The sequence below is a fragment of the Dendropsophus ebraccatus genome, chromosome 9 (genome assembly GCF_027789765.1).
Source record: "Dendropsophus ebraccatus isolate aDenEbr1 chromosome 9, aDenEbr1.pat, whole genome shotgun sequence".
Taxonomy (NCBI): domain Eukaryota; kingdom Metazoa; phylum Chordata; class Amphibia; order Anura; family Hylidae; genus Dendropsophus; species Dendropsophus ebraccatus.
This window is the reverse complement of record NC_091462.1, coordinates 121,257,069-121,281,767: the sequence shown is the minus strand read 5'-3', so window position 1 is coordinate 121,281,767 and position 24,699 is coordinate 121,257,069. Positions and strand designations below refer to the sequence as shown.

Here is a 24,699-nt window from a genome sequence, read left to right as displayed (position 1 = left end):
TGTAGCTGGAGGAGGCTGTGTAGCTGGAGGTCCCTGTGTAGCTGGAGGTCCCTGTGTAGCTGGAGGTCCCTGTGTAGCTGGAGGAGGCTGTGTAGCTGGAGGTCCCTGTGTAGCTGGAGGTCCCTGTGTAGCTGGAGGAGGCTGTGTAGCTGGAGGTCCCTGTGTAGCTGGAGGAGGCTGTGTAGCTGGAGGTCCCTGTGTAGCTGGAGGAGGCTGTGTAGCTGGAGGAGGCTGTGTAGCTGGAGGTCCCTGTGTAGCTGGAGGAGGCTGTGTAGCTGGAGGTCCCTGTGTAGCTGGAGGTCCCTGTGTAGCTGGAGGTCCCTGTGTAGCTGGAGGTCCCTGTGTAGCTGGAGGAGGCTGTGTAGCTGGAGGAGGCTGTGTAGCTGGAGGTCCCTGTGTAGCTGGAGGAGGCTGTGTAGCTGGAGGAGGCTGTGTAGCTGGAGGAGGCTGTGTAGCTTGAGGTCCCTGTGTAGCTGGAGGAGGCTGTATAGCTGGAGGAGGCTGTGTAGCTGGAGAAGGCTGTGTAGCTGGAGGAGGCTGTGTAGCTGGAGGTCCCTGTGTAGCTGGAGGAGGCTGTGTAGCTGGAGGAGGCTGTGTAGCTGGAGGAAGCTGTGTAGCTGGAGGAGGCTGTGTAGCTGGAGGAGGCTGTGTAGCTGGAGGTCCCTGTGTAGCTGGAGGAGGCTGTGTAGCTGGAGGTCCCTGTGTAGCTGGAGGTCCCTGTGTAGCTGGAGGAGGCTGTGTAGCTGGAGGAGGCTGTGTAGCTGGAGGTCCCTGTGTAGCTGGAGGAGGCTGTGTAGCTGGAGGAGGCTGTGTAGCTGGAGGTCCCTGTGTAGCTGGAGGAGGCTGTGTAGCTCGAGGTTCCTGTGTAGCTGGAGGAGGCTGTGTAGCTGGAGGTCCCTGTGTAGCTGGAGGTCCCTGTGTAGCTGGAGGTCCCTGTGTAGCTGGAGGTCCCTGTGTAGCTGGAGGTCCCTGTGTAGCTGGAGGTCCCTGTGTAGCTGGAGGAGGCTGTGTAGCTGGAGGAGGCTGTGTAGCTGGAGGTCCCTGTGTAGCTGGAGGTCCCTGTGTAGCTGGAGGTTAGCAGCCAGCCTCCTCCTCACCACGCTGTATCATACAGGACCTGCTGGGCTAGGGCATCTATGCTCCATTCTGTGAATAATAGGCTGCCCTGCCCTGTCTGCACTACTCCTTCAGAAGAGGCAGGAAGTCCCGGGCCAAGAGGAACATGGTACCAGGGGGCGGGGCTTAATAGGTGGGGGGAGCAGCAGCTTCTTTATGAGGCAGAGAGGAGAGCGCAGATGCCACCCTGCCCCCCGGCCCAGCCCGCCCCTGACCACCAGCATCATACATGGTGGATGGGTATGTGACCCCTGACCTTTATGCCTTAGAGGTGCTGACCTGCCGCAAGGTCGCTGTGTGGAAGGGGACTTAGGGTTACACAGCCATGGGGGTTAATAACATGGAGCCGAATTACGGAGACAATCTACAGATCTAGCACCTTGGCTGCTGCCTCCTCCTTGGCCTCTTGCTCGGCCACCTCCTTCTTCTCCACTTGGCCCTCAGTTTCCTTTCTCAAAATAATTTAATTTATTTCTTAATTTTTTTCATTTCTTTTTTGTTATTACTTGAAATACTTTCCGGCCATTTTTCTTCCCCCCCCCCCCGCCCCCTTTACGCTTTCCATTTTATATCCATTTCTGGGCCCCATTGGCTTCGGGTTTTGATCTGAGTTTTCGAATTTTGTTTTTTTCCTACAGTAAATTCGGCTGAACCTGAGCTGAATTTCAACTTTTGAATTTGCACTCATCACTATTGGTGATATATCAGCCTTGGTGTGAATAGTGACTGGTCGGTGATACATCAGCCTCCGTACAACTAGTGACTGGTCGGTGATACATCAGCCTTGGTGTGAATAGTGACTGGTCGGTGATACATCAGCCTTGGTGTGATTAGTGACTGGTCGGTGATACATCAGCCTTGGTGTGAATAGTGACTGGTCGGTGATACATCAGCCTCCGTACAACTAGTGACTGGTCGGTGATATATCAGCCTTGGTGTGGTTAGTGACTGGTTGGTGATACATCAGCCTTGGTGTGAATAGTGACTGGTCGGTGATACATCAGCCTTGGTGCGGTTAGTGACTGGTTGGTGATACATCAGCCTTGGTGTGATTAGTGACTGGTGATACATCAGCCTTGGTGTGATTAGTGACTGGTGATACATCAGCCTTGGTGTGAATAGTGACTGGTCGGTGATACATCAGCCTTGGTGTGAATAGTGACTGGTCGGTGATACATCAGCCTTGGTGTGATTAGTGACTGGTGATACATCAGCCTTGGTGTGATTAGTGACTGGTTGGTGATACATCAGCCTTGGTGTGAATAGTGACTGGTCGGTGATACATCAGCCTTGGTGCGGTTAGTGACTGGTTGGTGATACATCAGCCTTGGTGTGATTAGTGACTGGTGATACATCAGCCTTGGTGTGAATAGTGACTGGTCGGTGATACATCAGCCTTGGTGCGGTTAGTGACTGGTTGGTGATACATCAGCCTTGGTGTGATTAGTGACTGGTGATACATCAGCCTTGGTGTGATTAGTGACTGGTGATACATCAGCCTTGGTGTGAATAGTGACTGGTCGGTGATACATCAGCCTTGGTGTGAATAGTGACTGGTCGGTGATACATCAGCCTTGGTGTGATTAGTGACTGGTGATACATCAGCCTTGGTGTGATTAGTGACTGGTTGGTGATACATCAGCCTTGGTGTGATTAGTGACTGGTGATACATCAGCCTTGGTGTGAATAGTGACTGGTCGGTGATACATCAGCCTTGGTGTGAATAGTGACTGGTCGGTGATACATCAGCCTTGGTGTGAATAGTGACTGGTCGGTGATACATCAGCCTTGGTGTGATTAGTGACTGGTTGGTGATACATCAGCCTTGGTGTGATTAGTGACTGGTGATACATCAGCCTTGGTGTGAATAGTGACTGGTCGGTGATACATCAGCCTTGGTGTGAATAGTGACTGGTCGGTGATACATCAGCCTTGGTGTGAATAGTGACTGGTCGGTGATACATCAGCCTTGGTGTGATTAGTGACTGGTTGGTGATACATCAGCCTTGGTGTGCAGTGGCGTTCTTTGGCACCAAGCACCCCAAGCGATTGCTTGGGGCCCCCAACATGCAAGGGGGCCCCAATGCCCTGCTCTTGTGCTCTAGACGGCTGGACAGGGCCGCTGCCTCGCTCGCTGCTATCATCTGAACTGTAACTATGAGCACTCGTAATGAGCACTCACAGTTACATGCAGCAGCACTGACAGGGTGGGAGACATTGGCTCCCTTCCTGTCAGTCACTCTTGTGGCTGCAGAAAGTGTTTTCCCTGCGGTCACAAGTGGCAGCTTTGTCCTTGTGGTGCCGGCGCTGTGACATCACTGGAGCATCGGCGCCAGGACAAGGGAAGTGCGGCCTCTTGTGATCGCAGGAAAAACCCTTCCTGCGGCCACAAGAGTGAAGAGAAGAGGAGACGCCCGGACCCGGGTGAGTATAAGTGTTTGTTTTATTGTGTTATATACTATATGGGAGGGGGAGCACACAGGGGTCTGTTTAACTGGGGGAGCGCACATCGGGGGTCTATATAAATGGGGGGAGCACACAGGGGGCTATATAACAGGGGGAGCACACAGGAGGTCTATATCCAAGTGGGGGAGCACACGGGGGGCTATATACTACTAGGGGAGCACACAGGGGGTCTATATACTACTGGGGGAACATACAGGGGGTCTATATACTACTGGGGGAACATACAGGGGGTCTATATATAACCGGGGGAGCACACAGGGGTCTGTATACTACTGGGGCAGCACACAAGGGGTCTATAAAATACTGGTGAGGCACAAAGGGGGTCTATATACTACTGGGGGAACCACATAGAGGGTTTATATACAACTGGAGGAGCACACAGGGGTCTATATCCAAGTGGGGGAGCACACAGGAGGTCTATATCAAAGTGGGGAAGCACACAGGAGGTCTATATCCAAGTGGGGAAGCACACAGGGGGGCTAAATACCCCTGAGGGAGCACACAGGGGGGCTATATACAACTGGGTGCAGCACACAGTGGGTATATATATACGACTGGGGGCAGCACACAGGGGGGCTATATACAACTGGGTGCAGCACACAGTGGGTATATATATACGACTGGGGGAGCACACAGGGGGGCTATATACAACTGGGTGCAGCACACAGTGGGTATATATACGACTGGGGGCAGCACACAGGGGGTCTATATACGACTTGGGGCAGCACACAGGGGGTCTATATACAACTGGGGCAGCACACAGGAGGTCTATATACTTCTAGGGAAGCACACGGGGGGCTATATATAACTGGGGGAACACACAGGGGTCTATATACTACTGGGGGAAGCACACAAGGGGTATATACTATTGGGGGCAGCACATGGGTATATATTACTGGCGGTAGTGCACAAGGGGTATATACTACTGGGGGCAGCACATAGCGGTCTATTGTTGTGGAGCGCGCGTTGAGGGGGGGGGGGCAGACATAACTTCGCTTGGGGCCCCAGAAATGCTAAGACCGCCCCTGTTGGTGTGGTTAGTGGCTGGTTGGTGATTCATCAGCCTTGGTGTGGTTAGTGACTGGTTGGTGATACATCAGCCTTGGTGTGATTAGTGACTGGTTGGTGATACATCAGCCTTGGTGTGATTAGTGACTGGTTGGTGATACATCAGCCTTGGTGTGGTTAGTGACTGGTGATACATCAGCCTTGGTGCGGTTAGTGACTAGTTGGTGATACATCAGCCTTGGTGCGGTTAGTGACTGGTTGGTGATACATCAGCCTTGGTGCGGTTAGTGACTGGTTGGTGATACATCAGCCACCGTACAGTAAGTGACTAGTTGGTGATACATCAGCCTTGGTGTGATTAGTGACTGGTTGGTGATACATCAGCCTTGGTGCGGTTAGTGACTGGTTGGTGATACATCAGCCTTGGTGCGGTTAGTGACTGGTTGGTGATACATCAGCCTCCGTACAGTTAGTGACTGGTTGGTGATACATCAGCCTTGGTGTGAATAGTGACTGGTTGGTGATACATCAGCCTTGGTGTGAATAGTGACTGGTTGGTGATACATCAGCCTTGGTGCGGTTAGTGACTGGTTGGTGATACATCAGCCTCCGTACAGTTAGTGACTGGTTGGTGATACATCAGCCTTGGTGAGGTTAGTGACTGGTTGGTGATACATCAGCCACCGTACAGTTAGTGACTGGTTGGTGATACATCAGCCTTGGTGCGGTTAGTGACTGGTTGGTGATACATCAGCCTTGGTGCGGTTAGTGACTGGTTGGTGATACATCAGCCTTGGTGCGGTTAGTGACTGGTTGGTGATACATCAGCCTTGGTGCGGTTAGTGACTGGTTGGTGATACATCAGCCTCCGTACAGTTAGTGACTGGTTGGTGATACATCAGCCTTGGTGCGGTTAGTGACTGGTTGGTGATACATCAGCCTTGGTGCGGTTAGTGACTGGTTGGTGATACATCAGCCTCCGTACAGTTATTGACTGGTTGGTGATACATCAGCCTTGGTGTGGTTAGTGACTGGTTAGTGATACATCAGCCTTGGTGTGGTTAGTGACTGGTTGGTGATACATCAGCCTTGGTGTGGTTAGTGACTGGTTAGTGATACATCAGCCTTGGTGTGGTTAGTGACTGGTTGGTGATACATCAGCCTTGGTGTGGTTAGTGACTGGTTGGTGATACATCAGCCTTGGTGCGGTTAGTGACTGGTTAATGATACATCAGCCTTGGTGTGATTAGTGACTGGTCGGTGATACATCAGCCTTGGTGTGATTAGTGACTGGTCGGTGATACATCAGCCTTGGTGTGGTTAGTGACTGGTTGGTGATACATCAGCCTCCGTACAGTTAGTGACTGGTTGGTGATACATCAGCCTTGGTGTGATTAGTGACTGGTTGGTGATACATCAGCCTCCGTACAGTTATTGACTGGTTGGTGATACATCAGCCTTGGTGTGGTTAGTGACTGGTTGGTGATACATCAGCCTTGGTGCGGTTAGTGACTGGTTGGTGATACATCAGCCTTGGTGCGGTTAGTGACTGGTTGGTGATACATCAGCCTTGGTGCGGTTAGTGACTGGTTGGTGATACATAAGCCTTGGTGCGGTTAGTGACTGGTTGGTGATACATCAGCCTTGGTGCGGTTAGTGACTGGTTGGTGATACATCAGCCTTGGTGCGGTTAGTGACTGGTTGGTGATACATCAGCCTTGGTGCGGTTAGTGACTGGTTGGTGATACATCAGCCTTGGTGCGGTTAGTGACTGGTTGGTGATACATCAGCCTTGGTGTGATTAGTGACTGGTTGGTGATACATCAGCCTCGGTGTGGTTAGTGACTGGTTGGTGATACATCAGCCTTGGTGCGGTTAGTGACTGGTTGGTGATACATTAGCCTTGGTGTGGTTAGTGACTGGTTGGTGATACATCAGCCTTGGTGGGACATCTGCCTTCAGTGTTCATTGCTCTTCTTTTCTCTCCTCAGGTGGACATGTTCTCTGGAGCAGTGTTTATACAGGTGGCTTTGGGCTGGAACATTTACCTGTCAGTTATAGCCCTCCTGGTCATCACCACCATATACACAGTGACAGGTGAAGTGTTATTTTGTGTAGTGATCACCAACTCTAGTCATTCCAGCAGGTCTTGATGTGCAGAGATCTAGCAGTGCCGATAGACTATAGTGATATGATGACCTGTTGGTGGTCTTTGAGGACTGGAGGTGAGAAGCACTGATGGGAAACTCTGCTCTCTAGTTCTTCCACCTTCATGACATCATGTTTATCTCTGTAGACTGCTCGGTCTCTCTTCTCCTCCTCTATGACATCACATATTTCTATAGACTGCCCAGTCTCTCCTCTTCCTCCTCCTCTATGACATTGCGTATCTCTATAGACTGCCCGGTCCCTCTTCTCCCCCTCTAAGACATCACGTATCTCTATAGGTGGCACTGTCTCTCCTCCTCTATGACACCACGTATCTTTATACACTGCCCGGTCTCTCCTCTATGACATCACGAATCTCTGTAGACTGCCCGGTTTCTCTCCTCTATGACTTTATGTATCTCTGTACATGGCCCGGTCTTTCTCTTCCTCCTCCTCCTATGACATCACGTATCTCTGTAGGTGGCCCGTTCTCTCTCCTCTTTCTCCTCCTCTATGACATAACATATCTCTATAGACGGCCCGGTCTCACTTTTCCTCCTCTATGACACCACGTATCTCTATAGGCTGCGGGTCTCTCTTCTCCTCCTTTATAGACTGCCCGGTCTCTCCTCTTCCTCCTCCTCTATGACACCATGTATCTCTATAGACTCCTGGTCTCTCTTCTGCTCCTCTATGACACCATGTATCTCTATAGACTCCTGGTCTCTCTTCTCCTCCTCTATAGGTGGCCCTGTCTCTCCTCTTCCTCCTCCTTTATGACACCATGTATCTCTATGGACTGCCGGTCTCTCTTCTCCTCTTCTATGACATCACGTATCTCTATATCTGGCCTTGTATGACTTGGCTATAAGATGATCTCTCTCTGCTTCCTTGTAGGAGGTCTTGCCGCACTCATGTACACAGATACAGTTCAGACATTTGTCATCATCGCTGGAGCTTGTGCCTTGACTGGATACGGTGAGTTCTCCGGTGTTTGCAGAGTCTTACTCATAGGTTGCTGTAAGGAATCCATCATCATTCCCACACAATGATCTGAGCTTTTACCATGGCTGGGTCTTCATTATGATCCTGTTCTATTGCTGTTTTGGTGATATTTGGTGAAATGTGTTGGGGTGGTAATGGGGACACAGATAGACCTGGTGCATTGGGACACATTGTATAGTTACCCCTTCTTTCTGCTTTGTTGCCCTTGCAGCCTTTCACGAGGTTGGCGGCTATGATGCCCTCATGGTGAAATATATGGAAGCCAAGCCAAGTATCCTGGGCAATGTGTCTGCTCTGTGCGCAACCCCGCGGCCTGATGCCCTCCACCTGTTACGTCACCCATACTCGGGGGACCTGCCATGGCCAGCTCTCATAGTGGGCTTGACTATTGTCTCCACGTGGTACTGGTGCAGCGACCAGGTGAGTATCAGTCTCCTAGGCCTATAACTATGTTATCCATACTACATGCCGCAGTGTGGGGTGAACCTAGACCTGAGGTGGCGCCTTCCCCTTTCCTATTAGACTCACAATGTGAGAGATTAGGAATGAGCATAAATGGTGCAGGAGCCGCCATACAGCCGCGTTTTCCCCAGACACAGCCATAGTGACACCATCTTACACAAAGAGTCCAAGCCCTCTCTGCGTTACATGACCCTTATATGTATCCACAAATCTTCCTAGCACCAAAAACAGCAGGAACTAGGAGGCACATGGCTTTCCCACAAAATCCTCCAATGAATCTTCGTAAAGAAAAACTATGGGGGACATTTACTAAGGAGTGGAGAACGCAATGAAAATACAGAACATCATCAGGGATGGGGCCTGGAGCAGAGACCAATTGCAGATTCTGCCATGTACAGAGATACGTAAAGTCATAGAGGAGAGAGACAGGATGCAACGTGTGGGCAAACGCTGGGCTCATTGACTCTCTACACTGTGACTGACCCGGCCGGCTTAATGTTCCCTATTATAGCTGCTGCCTAAATACGGACACATTTTGCCTTGGGATCACATACGCTTAGGATCAGTGAGTATGACTGACGCAAGTGGTCTCCGCTTAGGGCACCATCCTTCATGATGTTCTGTATTCTTATTATATACAGTTTATCTTGTCTTTTTATGCCTTGTACCATATAGCTTCCACTTGCTAGCCCCTGATGATATTACCACTACTGGTGACTGAAACACGTAGGGATTGGATGTTGGCACAGTAATAGAGGAATTGATGTGACCATTCGCTAGACTTAATAGCCTTAATTTGGCAGACTTGGTTACACTGACCAGTTACTGATATGATTGACTGTGACTTGACCCCTGACCGTTCAACTGACTGCTTGGCAACAATGGCCTAATAGTTGGTGGTCTCGGGCTGTCTCTTATGTCCAGTGCTTCTTGTTGTATGCTAGAGTGCCATCGCCTGTGACCACTGACCAACCTGATATTGTTTTTTGTTCTTTGCTTGACCGGTGGTGACGCTGACGTTTAGACATCACTGCATTCTTGGTCTATTCCCTAGCACTATCTGGAGACAGGCGGCGTCTCTACTGACAAAAAGAAATAGGCACAAAGCTCTTGATAAATGTCCCATGTTCCCCTAGGACAGCATAAGGCAGCAAAGACCACTATACTCTGTACTTTGTGTCCGGATAGGATGGTGTTGTGTAACACATTGCAGAGACAAGGTGCTCTACCAAGAGTGTGCCACCTGAGGCAAGGTGCTCTACCAAGAGTGTGCCACCTGAGACCAGGTGCTCTAACAAGAGTGTGCCACCTGAGGCAAAGAGCTCTACCAAGAGTGTGCCACCTAATGCAAGGTGCTCTACCAAGAGTGTGCCACCTGAGGCAAGGTGCTCTACCAAGAGTGTGCCACCTGAGGCAAGGTGCTCTACCAAGAGTGTGCCACCTGAGGCAAGGTGCTCTACAACGAGTGTGCCACCTGAGGCAAGGTGCTCTACAACGAGTGTGCCACCTGAGGCAAAGAGCTCTACCAAGAGTGTGCCACCTGAGACCAGGTGCTCTACCAAGAGTGTGCCACCTGAGGCAAGGTGCTCTACAACGAGTGTGCCACCTGAGGCAAGGTGCTCTACCAAGAGTGCGCCACCTGAGGCAAAGAGCTCTACCAAGAGTGTGCCACCTGAGGCAAGGTGCTCTACCAAGAGTGTGCCACCTGAGGCAAAGAGCTCTACCAAGAGTGTGCCACCTGAGGCAAAGAGCTCTACAACGAGTGTGCCACCTGAGGCAAGGTGCTCTACAACGAGTGTGCCACCTGAGGCAAAGAGCTCTACCAAGAGTGTGCCACCTGAGGCAAGGTGCTCTACAACGAGTGTGCCACCTGAGGCAAGGTGCTCTACCAAGAGTGTGCCACCTGAGGCAAGGTGCTCTACAACGAGTGTGCCACCTGAGGCAAGGTGCTCTACCAAGAGTGTGCCACCTGAGGCAAGGTGCTCTACAACGAGTGTGCCACCTGAGGCAAGGTGCTCTACAACGAGTGTGCCACCTGAGGCAAGGTGCTCTACCAAGAGTGTGCCACCTGAGACCAGGTGCTCTACCAAGAGTGTGCCACCTGAGGAAACGTGCTCTACCAAAAGTGTGCCACCTGAGGCAAGCTGCTCTAACAAGAGTGTGCCACCTGAGGCAAGGTGCTCTACAACGAGTGTGCCACCTGAGGCAAGGTGCTCTACAACGAGTGTGCCACCTGAGGCAAGGTGCTCTACAACGAGTGTGCCACCTGAGGCAAGGTGCTCTACCAAGAGTGTGCCACCTGAGGCAAGGTGCTCTACAACGAGTGTGCCACCTGAGGCAAGGTGCTCTACAACGAGTGTGCCACCTGAGGCAAGGTGCTCTACAACGAGTGTGCCACCTGAGGCAATGTGCTCTACCAAGAGTGTGCCACCTGAGGCAAGGTGCTCTACCAAGAGTGTGCCACCTGAGGCAAGGAGCTCTACCAAGAGTGTGCCACCTGAGGCAAGGAGCTCTACCAAGAGTGTGCCACCTGAGGCAAGGTGCTCTACAACGAGTGTGCCACCTGAGGCAAGGTGCTCTACAACGAGTGTGCCACCTGAGGCAAGGTGCTCTACAACGAGTGTGCCACCTGAGGCAAAGAGCTCTACCAAGAGTGTGCCACCTGAGGCAATGAGCTCTACCAAGAGTGTGCCACCTGAGGCAAAGAGCTCTACCAAGAGTGTGCCACCTGAGACAAGCTGCTCTACCAAGAGTGTGCCACCTGAGGCAAAGAGCTCTACCAAGAGTGTGCCACCTGAAGCAAGGTGCTCTACCAAGAGTGTGCCACCTGAGGCAAAGTGCTCTACCAAGAGTGTGCCACCTGAGGCAAGGTGCTCTACCAAGAGTGTGCCACCTGAGACGAGCTGCTCTACCAAGAGTGTGCCACCTGAGGCAAGGTGCTCTACCAAGAGTGTGCCACCTGAGACCAGGTGCTCTACCAAGAGTGTGCCACCTGAGACCAGGTGCTCTACCAAGAGTGTGCCACCTGAGACCAGGTGCTCTACCAAGAGTGTGCCACCTGAGACCAGGTGCTCTAACAAGAGTGTGCCACCTGAGGCAAAGAGCTCTACCAAGAGTGTGCCACCTGAGACAAGCTGCTCTAACAAGAGTGTGCCACCTGAGGCAAGGTGCTCTACCAAGAGTGTGCCACCTGAGGCAAAGAGCTCTACCAAGAGTGTGCCACCTGAGACAAGGTGCTCTAACAAGAGTGTGCCACCTGAGGCAAGGTGCTCTACCAAGAGTGTGCCACCTGAGGCAAAGAGCTCTACCAAGAGTGTGCCACCTGAGACAAGCTGCTCTACCAAGAGTGTGCCACCTGAGACAAGCTGCTCTACCAAGAGTGTGCCACCTGAGGCAAAGAGCTCTACCAAGAGTGTGCCACCTGAGGCAAGGTGCTCTACCAAGAGTGTGCCACCTGAGGCAAAGAGCTCTACCAAGAGTGTGCCACCTGAGACAAGCTGCTCTACCAAGAGTGTGCCACCTGAGGCAAGGTGCTCTACAACGAGTGTGCCACCTGAGGCAAGGTGCTCTACCAAGAGTGTGCCACCTGAGGCAAGGTGCTCTACAGCGAGTGTGCCACCTGAGGCAAGGTGCTCTACAACGAGTGTGCCACCTGAGGAAACGTGCTCTACCAAAAGTGTGCCACCTGAGACAAGCTGCTCTACAACGAGTGTGCCACTTGAGGCAAGGTGCTCTACCAAGAGTGTGCCACCTGAGGCAAGGTGCTCTACCAAGAGTGTGCCACCTGAGGCAAGCTGCTCTAACAAGAGTGTGCCACCTGAGGCAAGGTGCTCTACAACGAGTGTGCCACCTGAGGCAAGGTGCTCTACAACGAGTGTGCCACCTGAGGCAAGGTGCTCTACAACGAGTGTGCCACCTGAGGCAAGGTGCTCTACCACGAGTGTGCCACCTGAGGCAAGGTGCTCTACAACGAGTGTGCCACCTGAGGCAAGGTGCTCTACAACGAGTGTGCCACCTGAGGCAAGGTGCTCTACAACGAGTGTGCCACCTGAGGCAAGGTGCTCTACCAAGAGTGTGCCACCTGAGGCAAAGAGCTCTACCAAGAGTGTGCCACCTGAGGCAAAGAGCTCTACCAAGAGTGTGCCACCTGAGGCAAAGAGCTCTACCAAGAGTGTGCCACCTGAGACAAGCTGCTCTACCAAGAGTGTGCCACCTGAGGCAAAGAGCTCTACCAAGAGTGTGCCACCTGAAGCAAGGTGCTCTACCAAGAGTGTGCCACCTGAGGCAAAGTGCTCTACCAAGAGTGTGCCACCTGAGGCAAGGTGCTCTACCAAGAGTGTGCCACCTGAGACGAGCTGCTCTACCAAGAGTGTGCCACCTGAGGCAAGGTGCTCTACCAAGAGTGTGCCACCTGAGACCAGGTGCTCTACCAAGAGTGTGCCACCTGAGACCAGGTGCTCTACCAAGAGTGTGCCACCTGAGTCCAGGTGCTCTACCAAGAGTGTGCCACCTGAGACCAGGTGCTCTAACAAGAGTGTGCCACCTGAGGCAAAGAGCTCTACCAAGAGTGTGCCACCTGAGGCAAAGAGCTCTACCAAGAGTGTGCCACCTGAGACAAGCTGCTCTAACAAGAGTGTGCCACCTGAGGCAAGGTGCTCTACCAAGAGTGTGCCACCTGAGGCAAAGAGCTCTACCAAGAGTGTGCCACCTGAGACCAGGTGCTCTAACAAGAGTGTGCCACCTGAGGCAAGGTGCTCTACCAAGAGTGTGCCACCTGAGGCAAAGAGCTCTACCAAGAGTGTGCCACCTGAGACAAGCTGCTCTACCAAGAGTGTGCCACCTGAGACAAGCTGCTCTACCAAGAGTGTGCCACCTGAGGCAAAGAGCTCTACCAAGAGTGTGCCACCTGAGGCAAAGAGCTCTACCAAGAGTGTGCCACCTGAGGCAAAGAGCTCTACCAAGAGTGTGCCACCTGAGACAAGCTGCTCTACCAAGAGTGTGCCACCTGAGGCAAGGTGCTCTACAACGAGTGTGCCACCTGAGGCAAGGTGCTCTACCAAGAGTGTGCCACCTGAGGCAAGGTGCTCTACAACGAGTGTGCCACCTGAGGCAAGGTGCTCTACAACGAGTGTGCCACCTGAGGCAAGGTGCTCTACCAAGAGTGTGCCACCTGAGACCAGGTGCTCTACCAAGAGTGTGCCACCTGAGGAAACGTGCTCTACCAAAAGTGTGCCACCTGAGACAAGCTGCTCTACAACGAGTGTGCCACTTGAGGCAAGGTGCTCTACCAAGAGTGTGCCACCTGAGGCAAGGTGCTCTACCAAGAGTGTGCCACCTGAGGCAAGCTGCTCTAACAAGAGTGTGCCACCTGAGGCAAGGTGCTCTACAACGAGTGTGCCACCTGAGGCAAGGTGCTCTACAACGAGTGTGCCACCTGAGGCAAGGTGCTCTACAACGAGTGTGCCACCTGAGGCAAGGTGCTCTACAACGAGTGTGCCACCTGAGGCAAGGTGCTCTACCAAGAGTGTGCCACCTGAGGCAAGGTGCTCTACAACGAGTGTGCCACCTGAGGCAAGGTGCTCTACAACGAGTGTGCCACCTGAGGCAAGGTGCTCTACAACGAGTGTGCCACCTGAGGCAAGGTGCTCTACCAAGAGTGTGCCACCTGAGGCAAGGAGCTCTACCAAGAGTGTGCCACCTGAGGCAAGGAGCTCTACCAAGAGTGTGCCACCTGAGGCAAGGAGCTCTACCAAGAGTGTGCCACCTGAGGCAAGGTGCTCTACAACGAGTGTGCCACCTGAGGCAAGGTGCTCTACAACGAGTGTGCCACCTGAGGCAAGGTGCTCTACAACGAGTGTGCCACCTGAGGCAAAGAGCTCTACCAAGAGTGTGCCACCTGAGGCAAAGAGCTCTACCAAGAGTGTGCCACCTGAGGCAAAGAGCTCTACCAAGAGTGTGCCACCTGAGACAAGCTGCTCTACCAAGAGTGTGCCACCTGAGGCAAAGAGCTCTACCAAGAGTGTGCCACCTGAAGCAAGGTGCTCTACCAAGAGTGTGCCACCTGAGGCAAAGTGCTCTACCAAGAGTGTGCCACCTGAGGCAAGGTGCTCTACCAAGAGTGTGCCACCTGAGACGAGCTGCTCTACCAAGAGTGTGCCACCTGAGGCAAGGTGCTCTACCAAGAGTGTGCCACCTGAGACCAGGTGCTCTACCAAGAGTGTGCCACCTGAGACCAGGTGCTCTACCAAGAGTGTGCCACCTGAGACCAGGTGCTCTACCAAGAGTGTGCCACCTGAGACCAGGTGCTCTAACAAGAGTGTGCCACCTGAGGCAAAGAGCTCTACCAAGAGTGTGCCACCTGAGGCAAAGAGCTCTACCAAGTGTGTGCCACCTGAGACCAGGTGCTCTAACAAGAGTGTGCCACCTGAGGCAAGGTGCTCTACCAAGAGTGTGCCACCTGAGGCAAAGAGCTCTACCAAGAGTGTGCCACCTGAGACAAGCTGCTCTACCAAGAGTGTGCCACCTGAGACAAGCTGCTCTACCAAGAGTGTGCCACCTGAGGCAAAGAGCTCTACCAAGAGTGTGCCACCTGAGGCAAAGAGCTCTACCAAGAGTGTGCCACCTGAGGCAAAGAGCTCTACCAAGAGTGTGCCACCTGAGACAAGCTGCTCTACCAAGAGTGTGCCACCTGAGGCAAAGAGCTCTACCAAGAGTGTGCCACCTGAAGCAAGGTGCTCTACCAAGAGTGTGCCACCTGAGGCAAAGTGCTCTACCAAGAGTGTGCCACCTGAGGCAAGGTGCTCTACCAAGAGTGTGCCACCTGAGACGAGCTGCTCTACCAAGAGTGTGCCACCTGAGGCAAGGTGCTCTACCAAGAGTGTGCCACCTGAGACCAGGTGCTCTACCAAGAGTGTGCCACCTGAGACCAGGTGCTCTACCAAGAGTGTGCCACCTGAGACCAGGTGCTCTACCAAGAGTGTGCCACCTGAGACCAGGTGCTCTAACAAGAGTGTGCCACCTGAGGCAAGGTGCTCTACCAAGAGTGTGCCACCTGAGGCAAAGAGCTCTACCAAGAGTGTGCCACCTGAGACAAGCTGCTCTACCAAGAGTGTGCCACCTGAGACAAGCTGCTCTACCAAGAGTGTGCCACCTGAGGCAAAGAGCTCTACCAAGAGTGTGCCACCTGAGACAAGGTGCTCTACCAAGAGTGTGCCACCTGAGGCAAGGTGCTCTACCAAGAGTGTGCCACCTGAGGCAAGGTGCTCTACCAAGAGTGTGCCACCTGAGGCAAGGAGCTCTATCAAGAGTGTGCCAGCTGAGGAAAGGTGCTCTACCAAGAGTGTGCCACCTGAGGAAAAGAGCTCTACCAAGAGTGTGCCACCTGAGACAAGCTGCGCTACCAAGAGTGTGCCACCTGAGGCAAAGAGCTCTACCAAGAGTGTGCCACCTGAGGCAAGCTGCTCTACCAAGAGTGTGCCACCTGAGGCAAAGTGCTCTACCAAGAGTGTGCCACCTGAGGCAAGGTGCTCTACCAAGAGTGTGCCACCTGAGAACAGGTGCTCTACCAAGAGTGTGCCACCTGAGGCAAGGTGCTCTACCAAGAGTGTGCCACCTGAGGCAAGGTGCTCTACCAAGAGTGTGCCACCTGAGGCAAGGTGCTCTACCAAGAGTGTGCCACCTGAGGCAAGGTGCTCTACCAAGAGTGTGCCACCTGAGGCAAGGTGCTCTACCAAGAGTGTGCCACCTGAGGCAAGGTGCTCTACCAAGAGTGTGCCACCTGAGGCAAGGTGCTCTACCAAGAGTGTGCCACCTGAGACCAGGTGCTCTACCAAGAGTGTGCCACCTGAGGCAAGGTGCTCTACCAAGAGTGTGTCAGCTGAGGCCAGGTGCTCTACCAAGAGTGTGCCACCTGAGGCCAGGTGCTCTAACAAGAGTGTGCCACCTGAGACTAGGTGCTCTACCAAGAGTGTGCGACCTGAGACCAGGTGCTCTACCAAGAGTGTGCCACCTGAGGCCAGGTGCTCTACCAAGAGTGTGCCACCTGAGGCCAGGTGCTCTACCAAGAGTGTGCGACCTGAGACTAGGTGCTCTACCAAGAGTGTGCGACCTGAGACCAGGTGCTCTACCAAGAGTGTGCCACCTGAGACCAGGTGCTCTACCAAGAGTGTGCTACCTGAGGCAAGGTGCTCTACCAAGAGTGTGCCACTAATAGGGTACCATGTGAGACAAGATTCTCAGTGTGCCTCATGGAAGGGGCCCTGGCAGCTTGATGCTGAAGTCAGCTGTAGTCTCCTTAGACTGACATACATCATGGAATATATACTGTGTGTATATATATATATACTACCGTTCAAAAGTGTGGGGTCCCCCAAACAATGTTGTGTTTTCCATGAAAAGTCGCACTTCTTCATCACCGCACGTTGTGAAATGAATAGAAAATAGAGACAAGACATTGACAAGGTTAGAAATACTGATTTGTATGGGAAATAACATTGTTCTTCCATCACACTTTGCTTCCGTCCCAGAATCCTCCTTGTGCAGCAATTCCAGCATTGCGCACCTTTGGCATTCTAGCTATTAATCTGTTGGGGTAAGCTGGAGAAATTGCCCCCCACGCTTCTAGAAGCAGCTCCCACAAGTTGGATTGGTTGGATGGGCACTTCTGGCGTACCATACGGTCCAGCTGCTCCCACAATGGGGTGGTGATCTGGTGACTGCGCTGGCCACTCCATTACCTAGGATAGAATACCAGCTGCTGCTTCTGCTGGAAATAGTTCTTGCACAATTTGGAGGTGTTTAGGGTCATTGTCCTGTTGTAGGATGAAATTGGCTCCAACCAAGCGCTGCCCACTGGGTATGGCATGGCGGTGCAGAGTGATAGCCTTCCTTATTCACAATCCCTTTTACCCTGTACAAATCTCCCACCTTACCAGCACCAACCCCAGACCATCACATGACCTCCACCATGTATAACAGATGGCGTCAGGCATTCTTCCAGCATCTTCTCATTTCTTCTGCGTCTCACAAACCTTCTTCTTTGTCATCCAAACACCTCAAACTTGGATTCATCCATCGTCCACAACACTTTTTTCCAGTCTTCCTCTGTCCAATCTCTGTGTTCTTTTCCCCATCTTAATCTTTTTCTTTTATTGGCCAGTCTCAGATATGGCTTTTTCTTTGCCACTCTGCCCTGAAGCCCAAAATCCGGCAGCCGCCTCTTCCCTGTAGATGGTGACCCTGGTGTTTTGCGGGTACTATGTAATGAAGATGCCAGTTGGGGACCTGTGAGGCGTCTGTTTCTCAAACTAGAGACTCTAATGTGTTTATCTTCTTGCTTAGTTGTGCAACGCGGCCTCCCACTTCTTTTTCTACTCTGGTTAGAGCCTGTTTGTGCTGTCCTCTGAAGGGAGTAGTACACACTGTTGTAGGAAATCTTCAATTTCTTAGCAATTTCTGGCATGGAATAGCCTTCATTTCTAAGAACAAGAGTAGACTGTCGAGTTTCAGATGAAAGTTCTCTTTTTCTGGCTATTTTGAGCGTTTAATTGACCCCACAAATGTGATGCTCCAGGAACACAATCTGCTCAAAGGAAGGTCAGTTTTGTAGCTTCTGTAACCAGCTAGACTGTTTTCAGATGTGTGAACATGATTGCACAAGGGTTTTCTAATCATCTGAGCCAATGAGCAAACACCTTGTCCCATTAGAAGACTGGAGTGATAGTTGCTGGGAATGGGCCTCTATACACCTATGTAGATATTGCACCAAACACCAGACATTTGCAGCTAGAATAGTCACTTACCACATTAGCAATGTATAGAGGGGATTGGTTTAACATTAGGACTAGTTTAACGTTATCTTCATTGAGAAGTACAGCGCTTTTCCTTCAAAAATAAGGACATTTCACTGTGACCCCAAACTTTTGAACGGTAGTGTGTGTGTGTGTGTGTGTGTATGTATATATATATATATATATATATATATATATATATATATATATATATTAGAAAATGTACCCGACGCTGCCCGGGTATAAAGTGTCAGTGTGTTAATTAGATTTATTCTAAGGTGCCCAGGAGGCCAATCTATGCCCTTGTTTTGTTTAAGGGGAAATTGCCAGTAGCCCTATATGCCCCTATATACCTGACAGTTCTGCACTGTTTATGTAAATTGTAGCTTACGCACATTAGAAATAAACTAAAAACTTCAAACATCTGTCCTATATACCTTTAGTGTATATCTGTCTACCTGTAATATATTGTTGTTGGAGGTGCTGTATACCTGTAATGTATAGTCGGTGGAGGTCTTCTATACCTGTAGTTTATATTTGAGGGTCCTTGATACCTGTAGTGTATAGTTGGTGGAGGTCTTGTATACCTGTAGTATATAGTTCGGGCGTCCTGTATACCTGTCGTGTATAGTTTGGGTATCCTGTGTACCTGTAGTTTATAGTTGGTAGAGGTCTTGTATACCTGTAGTGTAAAGTTTGGGGGTCCTATATACCTGTAGTATAAAGTTGGTGGAGGTGCTGTATACCTGTAGTATAGAGTTGGTGGAGGTCCTGTATACCTGTAGTCTTGTATACCTGAAGTATATTGTTCAAGGATCCTGTATACCTGTAGTGTATAGTTTTTGGGGTCCTGTATACCTGTAGTATAGAGTTGGTGGGGGTGCTGTATACCTGTAGTGTATAGATTGGGGTCCTGTATACCTGTATTATATAGTTGATGGAGGTCCTGTATACCTGTAGTGTATACTTTTGGGGTCCTGTATACCTGTAGTGTATAGTTGGTGGAGGTCCTGTATACCTGTAGTGATCTGTAGTATATAGTTCTGGGGTCCTGTATACCTGTACTGTATAGTTTGAGGGACCTGTATACCTGTAGTATAGAGTTGGTGGAGGTGCTGTATACCTGTAATATATAGTTTTGGGTTCTGTATACCTGTAGTATAGAGTTGGTGGGGATGCTGTATACATGTAGTATAGAGTTGGTGGAGGTCCTGTATACTTGTAGTGTATAGTTTTGGATTCCTCTATACCTGTACTGTATAGTTTGAGGGTCCTGTATACCTGTAGTATAGAGTTGTTGGAGGTGCTGTATATCTGTAGTATAGAATTGGTGGAGGTCCTGTATACCTGTAGTGTATAGTTTTGGGGTCCTGTATACCTGTAGTGTATAGTTGGTGGAGTTCCTGTATACCTGTAGTGTATAGTTTTTGGGTCCTGTATACCTGTAGTGTATAGTTTGGGGTCCTGTATACCAGTCGTATATAGTTGGTGGAGGTCCCGTGCACCTGTAGTGTATAGTTTTGGGGTCTTGTATACCTGTAATGTCCTGTATACCTGCAGGGTCGTATTTACCATTAGGCACTCGTGGTCTGCCTAGGGCAGCACCTTGCATGGGCGCAGCACCAGAGAGCAGGGGGAAGGAAACAACTTTTTTTTTTTTTTTCTAGTCTTCCACCTCCTGTTCAGACTTGCCAGAAAATCTAGTGTCTTTTCGAAGGGGGGTATGGTAGTATTGGTCAGGTCTGGTATGGCGGTGTTATCCAGTCACATTATGGCAGTATTGGTCAGGTCTGGTATGGCGGTGTTATCCAGTCACAGTATGTCGGTATTGGTCAGGTGTGGTATGACAGTGTTATCCAGTCACAGTATGGTGGTATTGGTCAGGTCTGGTATGGCGGTGTTATCCAGTCACAGTATGGTGGTATTGGTCAGGTCTGATATGTTGGTGTTAAATGTGACATCTGGAGCTATTACCTACCTATCCTGATGCTAATTGGTGAATGAAGATGGGGTGTCCTCAGGTTTAGTGCTTAGGGCAGCAGCAGCTGGTAATACGGCCCTGTATACATGTACTGTATAGATGGCGTAGGGGGCCCTGTATACATGTACTGTATAGATGGAGTAGGGGGCCCTGTATACATGTACTGTATAGATGGAGTAGGGGGCCCTGTATACATGTACTGTAGAGATGGAGTAGGGGGTCCTGTATACATGTACTGTTTAGATGGAGTAGGGGGTCCTGTATACCTGTACTGTATAGATGGAGTAGGGGGCCCTGTATACATGTACTGTATAGATGGAGTAGGAGGCCCTGTATACATGTACTGTATAAATGGAGTAGGGGATCCTGTATACTTGTACTGTATAGATGGAGTAGAGGGTCCTGCAGTGTCGGACTGGGCCACCGGAGGATCCTCTGGTGGGCCCCTCCCCCACTCCTACTGACTGACAGGCAGCAGCAGTGAGCTGCCTGTCCCCAGTGGGCCCCAGCATCGGACGCTGTCGCTGCGGCCCGCAACTATCAGGCCGGCCCCTGCTGGTGGCGGAGGATCCCTCCCTTGCTTCAGCCCCCACCTCGACTTTGTCCCCGCCGCACACTGGTCGAACTCGGAACTGTATGCGCTCGCACTAATGAGCACATACAGTTCCTATTAGGCCAGGATGTGATTGACACAGCATCAGGAGCCATTGGCTCCTGGCTGTGTCAATCATTCTTGTGGCCGGAGGCAGTATTATGCCTCCAGCCACAAGAGGCAGGGCTACGTCGGCGCACACACGTCACGCATAAGTGACGAGCGGACGTCACTCCAGCGCCGCGCGGGCCTTGCCTAAAAGGAGCGGAAGTGGACTGTCACCGACCACTTAAGGCCTGGACCAGGCACCTCTGCAGCCAGTCAGCATCGTGAGCTGTGAGGAGTGGCATTGTGAGGACTGGCATTTGTTTTTGGAAGGTGAGCTGCTGAGCTGTGTAAACTAACCAACATGGGGGAGTACTAGGGGGTGTATTAAAACCCCCATCACCCCCCTGACAGCTGGTGTGTTTCATGACTATAGCCCCCATCATCCCACTGATAGTTGGTGTGTTACATGACTACAGCCCCCATCATACCCTGGTAGCTGGTGTGTGTTACATGACTACAGCCCCCATCATCCAACTGATAGCTGGTGTGTTACATGACTACAGCCCCCATCATCCCACTGATAGCTGGTGTGTTACATGACTACAGCCCCCATCATCCCACTGATGGCTGATGTGTGTTACATGACTACAGCCCCATCATCCCACTGATAGCTGATGTGTATTACATGACTACAACTCCCATCATCCCACTGATAGCTGATGTGTATTACATGACTACAACCCCATCATCCCCTGATAGCTGGTGTGTTACATGACTACAATCCCATCATCCCCTGATAGCTGGCGTGTTACATGACTACAGCCCCCATGATCCCACTGATAGCTGATGTGTTACATGACTACAACCCCCATCATCCCCCTGAATGGCAAAGGGATTTATATAACACTAAACAGATTTTCTTGTTATGCCATTTCACCCACAGGAACTTCTTTTCTGTCTGGAATTTCTGTTTAAGTTAAAACATGTATTATTTATTTATTTCATTTATTAACGGTTTTGCTCCTAATTTTTGGTGAATAATTGCATGTTTCTCCCATTTTTAGTCTAAGTTCTATTTATTAACCAGTATTCGACAGGTATATATTTTTAGATGCAACTTTTTTTTAATCTCCTGGTTTTTAGTATTCACCCAGAAGTTCACATAATCTGAGATTAGCACCCAATTTATCATTTGCGATTTAAAAAATCGCAAAAACAGGCGCAAGCTTACATCTGGTCAGTACCGGGTGAATAAAACTGCGCAATTTTTTCATATTTGCACCTTTTTCCCCCTTTTATTTAGATGCATTTACTATGGCAGTGCTATATTTTAATTAATCAGCCACAAGATATTAGAACAAAATACACACCAATCCCCATTAGAATAGTTGCACATATTAGACTCCTTAGTAAATCTCCCTCATTGTGTTTTATATTGTGAAGCCATGTAAACACATTCTATTACACAACTGTGGTGGTCATGCATTATTTTAGTATGATGGGCCCCAAGAATTATTTCCTCTGGTGGGCTCCAGGTGCTCCAGTCCGACCCTGGGGCCCTGTATACATGTACTGTATAGATGGAGTAGGGGGCCCTGTATACCTGTACTGTATAGATGGAGTAGCAGGTCCTGTATACATGGACTGTATAGATGGAGTAGGGGGCCCTGTATACATGTACTATATAGATGGAGTAGGGGGCCCTGTATACATGTACTGTATAGATGGAGTAGGGGGTCTACCAGTTATTTCTGTGGATGTTGTGAGGCAGCTTCCCTAGCAACCACAGCTCCCTGTGAAAATTAAAGTAGTCATCCTATTGGTTGCTAAGGCTTCCAACTGCCATTTACTGCTGGGCAGCTGCAGCTAATTATATCATCTGTGTGTGCAGTGTGGAGATTTTCCCATTCATTTCTATGGGGCGCTCTTCCCCCTACCCTTCCTCTCCTGTACATCTGGCGGGGACAGGACCATCGCTCTAACCTTCCCGGGCACCCAATGTATCTGTGGGCCAGATTTGGGGTCAAACAGTTCAGGCGTTTAGAAGTCTATATGGGACAGACAGACGTTTATTTTTATGATATAGATATAAATATATATATTTTACAGTATATCATACTTTTGAGCCCCTATATACGGCAGGATGCAGTGGTCATGCCACGCTCTTGTCGGATGATGATGCTCCAGGTCGCCATTGTTCTTTCAGGTGATTGTTCAGCGCTGTCTGGCTGCTCGTTCTTTGATGCACGTGAAGTTGGGTTGTGTGTTATGTGGGTATCTGAAGATTCTTCCTATGTTCCTCATGGTGATGCCTGGGATGATCAGCAGAGTCTTGTATCCAGGTAAGTAGTGTCACCTTGTGTATAGATTTCCTGAGAGAACAGGTGCTGGAGGGCTTAGGGGCCCCTCAGGTACAGGGGCGGCAATAACTACAACCTTAGCAGGTGCTGCAGGGCTTAGGGCCCCTCAGGTACAAGGGAGGCAATAACTACAACCATAGCGGGTGCTGGAGGGCTTAGGGGCCCCTCAGGTACAGGGGCGGCAATAACTACAACCATAGCGGGTGCTGGAGGGCTTAGGGCCCCTCAGGTACAAGGGCGGCAATAACTACAACCATAGCGGGTGCTGGAGGGCTCAGGGGCCCCTCAGGTACAAGGGCAGCAATAACTACAACCAAAACGGGTGCTGGAGGGCTCAGGGGCCCCTCAGGTACAAGGGCAGCAATAACTACAACCATAGCGGGTGCTGGAGGGCTCAGGGGCCCCTCAGGTACAAGGGCGGCAATAACTACAACCATAGCGGGTGCTGGAGGGCTTAGGGCCCCTCAGGTACAAGGGCGGCAATAACTACAACCATAGCGGGTGCTGGAGGGCTCAGGGGCCCCTCAGGTACAAGGGCAGCAATAACTACAACCAAAACGGGTGCTGGAGGGCTCAGGGGCCCCTCAGGTACAAGGGCAGCAATAACTACAACCATAGCGGGTGCTGGAGGGCTCAGGGGCCCCTCAGGTACAAGGGCAGCAATAACTACAACCATAGCGGGTGCTGGAGGGCTCAGGGGCCCCTCAGGTACAAGGGCGGCAATAACTACAACCATAGCGGGTGCTGGAGGGCTCAGGGGCCCCTCAGGTACAAGGGCGGCAATAACTACAACCATAGCGGGTGCTGGAGGGCTCAGGGGCCCCTCAGGTACAAGGGCGGCAATAACTACAACCATAGCGGGACTGGAGCCGGGAGCCTCACTGCAGCCGCACCGCCGAGCAGGTACTTTATGCTCTAGGCGGCGGGCTACAGGATGCGGCCGGGGATGGGGGCTGCTGGATGAGGTGGGGGATGGGGGGATGCGGCCGAGGATGGGCTAATGTGGCGGCGGGGCTGCGGACAGCGCGGGGTTAAAGCACACACTCACAGCGGGATGTTAATCCCGCTGCCAATATGTGCTATGATAGGGGTGAATGGTACCGGATCCGCAGCGGTTCTCGATTTGAACCCGCATAAGTGAGATCCGCTGTGGATCCAGTAGGTGTGAAGGCTCCCTAAACAAAGAAAAAACAGCAAGAAACAAGACAGAAGAAAACACAGTGTGTCGACCAGCTAGGTCAGGGGAAGCATGAGGGATAAGCTGCCTGCACTAACCCTGACTGTCCTTCCCTCTCAGTCCCTCAGACCTCTCGGACCTCACTGGACCAGGACACTAAGCTGCCCCTCTACTCTCCCTGCCAGATCAGATGACCCCGCCATATAAAAATCTCGGCCGCCAAGGCTCGGCTCACATGTATGCTGGAAGACATCAGGGACAGAGCTGCTGCTGGTCAGGGAGAGCGTTAGGGAGGGAATTAGCGTTCCAGTAGGCAGGGAATATACTAGAGAAAGAACCAAACAGCCCTTGTAATGGCTTCAAATCGTTTTTTATTTGTATTACTTCAGACTGCTGGCTGGGACTTGCAGTGCAGCTACCACGATTTCACTAGCACACTGTGGGTTGGAAGAGGCGTCTGCTGATGACGATGAGACCCGGTTGTCAGACAGTGAGGTTGTTGTCATGGATGTAACTCAAAGTGAGGAGGAGAGTGAGGAGCTGGTGGA

At 51.1% G+C, this 24,699-nt stretch overlaps 1 protein-coding gene across 1 annotated transcript in view; it reads left to right on the top strand.

Annotated features, from left to right (window-relative positions):
• SLC5A2 (solute carrier family 5 member 2) overlaps positions 1–24,699 on the top strand; it is a 196,748-nt gene that overhangs the window by 110,021 nt on the left and 62,028 nt on the right. The window contains exons 6-9 of the mRNA XM_069984784.1: positions 6,582–6,687; positions 7,636–7,716; positions 7,955–8,163; positions 22,821–22,956. Of these exons, the coding sequence (XP_069840885.1) occupies positions 6,582–6,687; positions 7,636–7,716; positions 7,955–8,163; positions 22,821–22,956 (532 nt within the window). The remainder of the gene's footprint in view (positions 1–6,581; positions 6,688–7,635; positions 7,717–7,954; positions 8,164–22,820; positions 22,957–24,699) is intronic.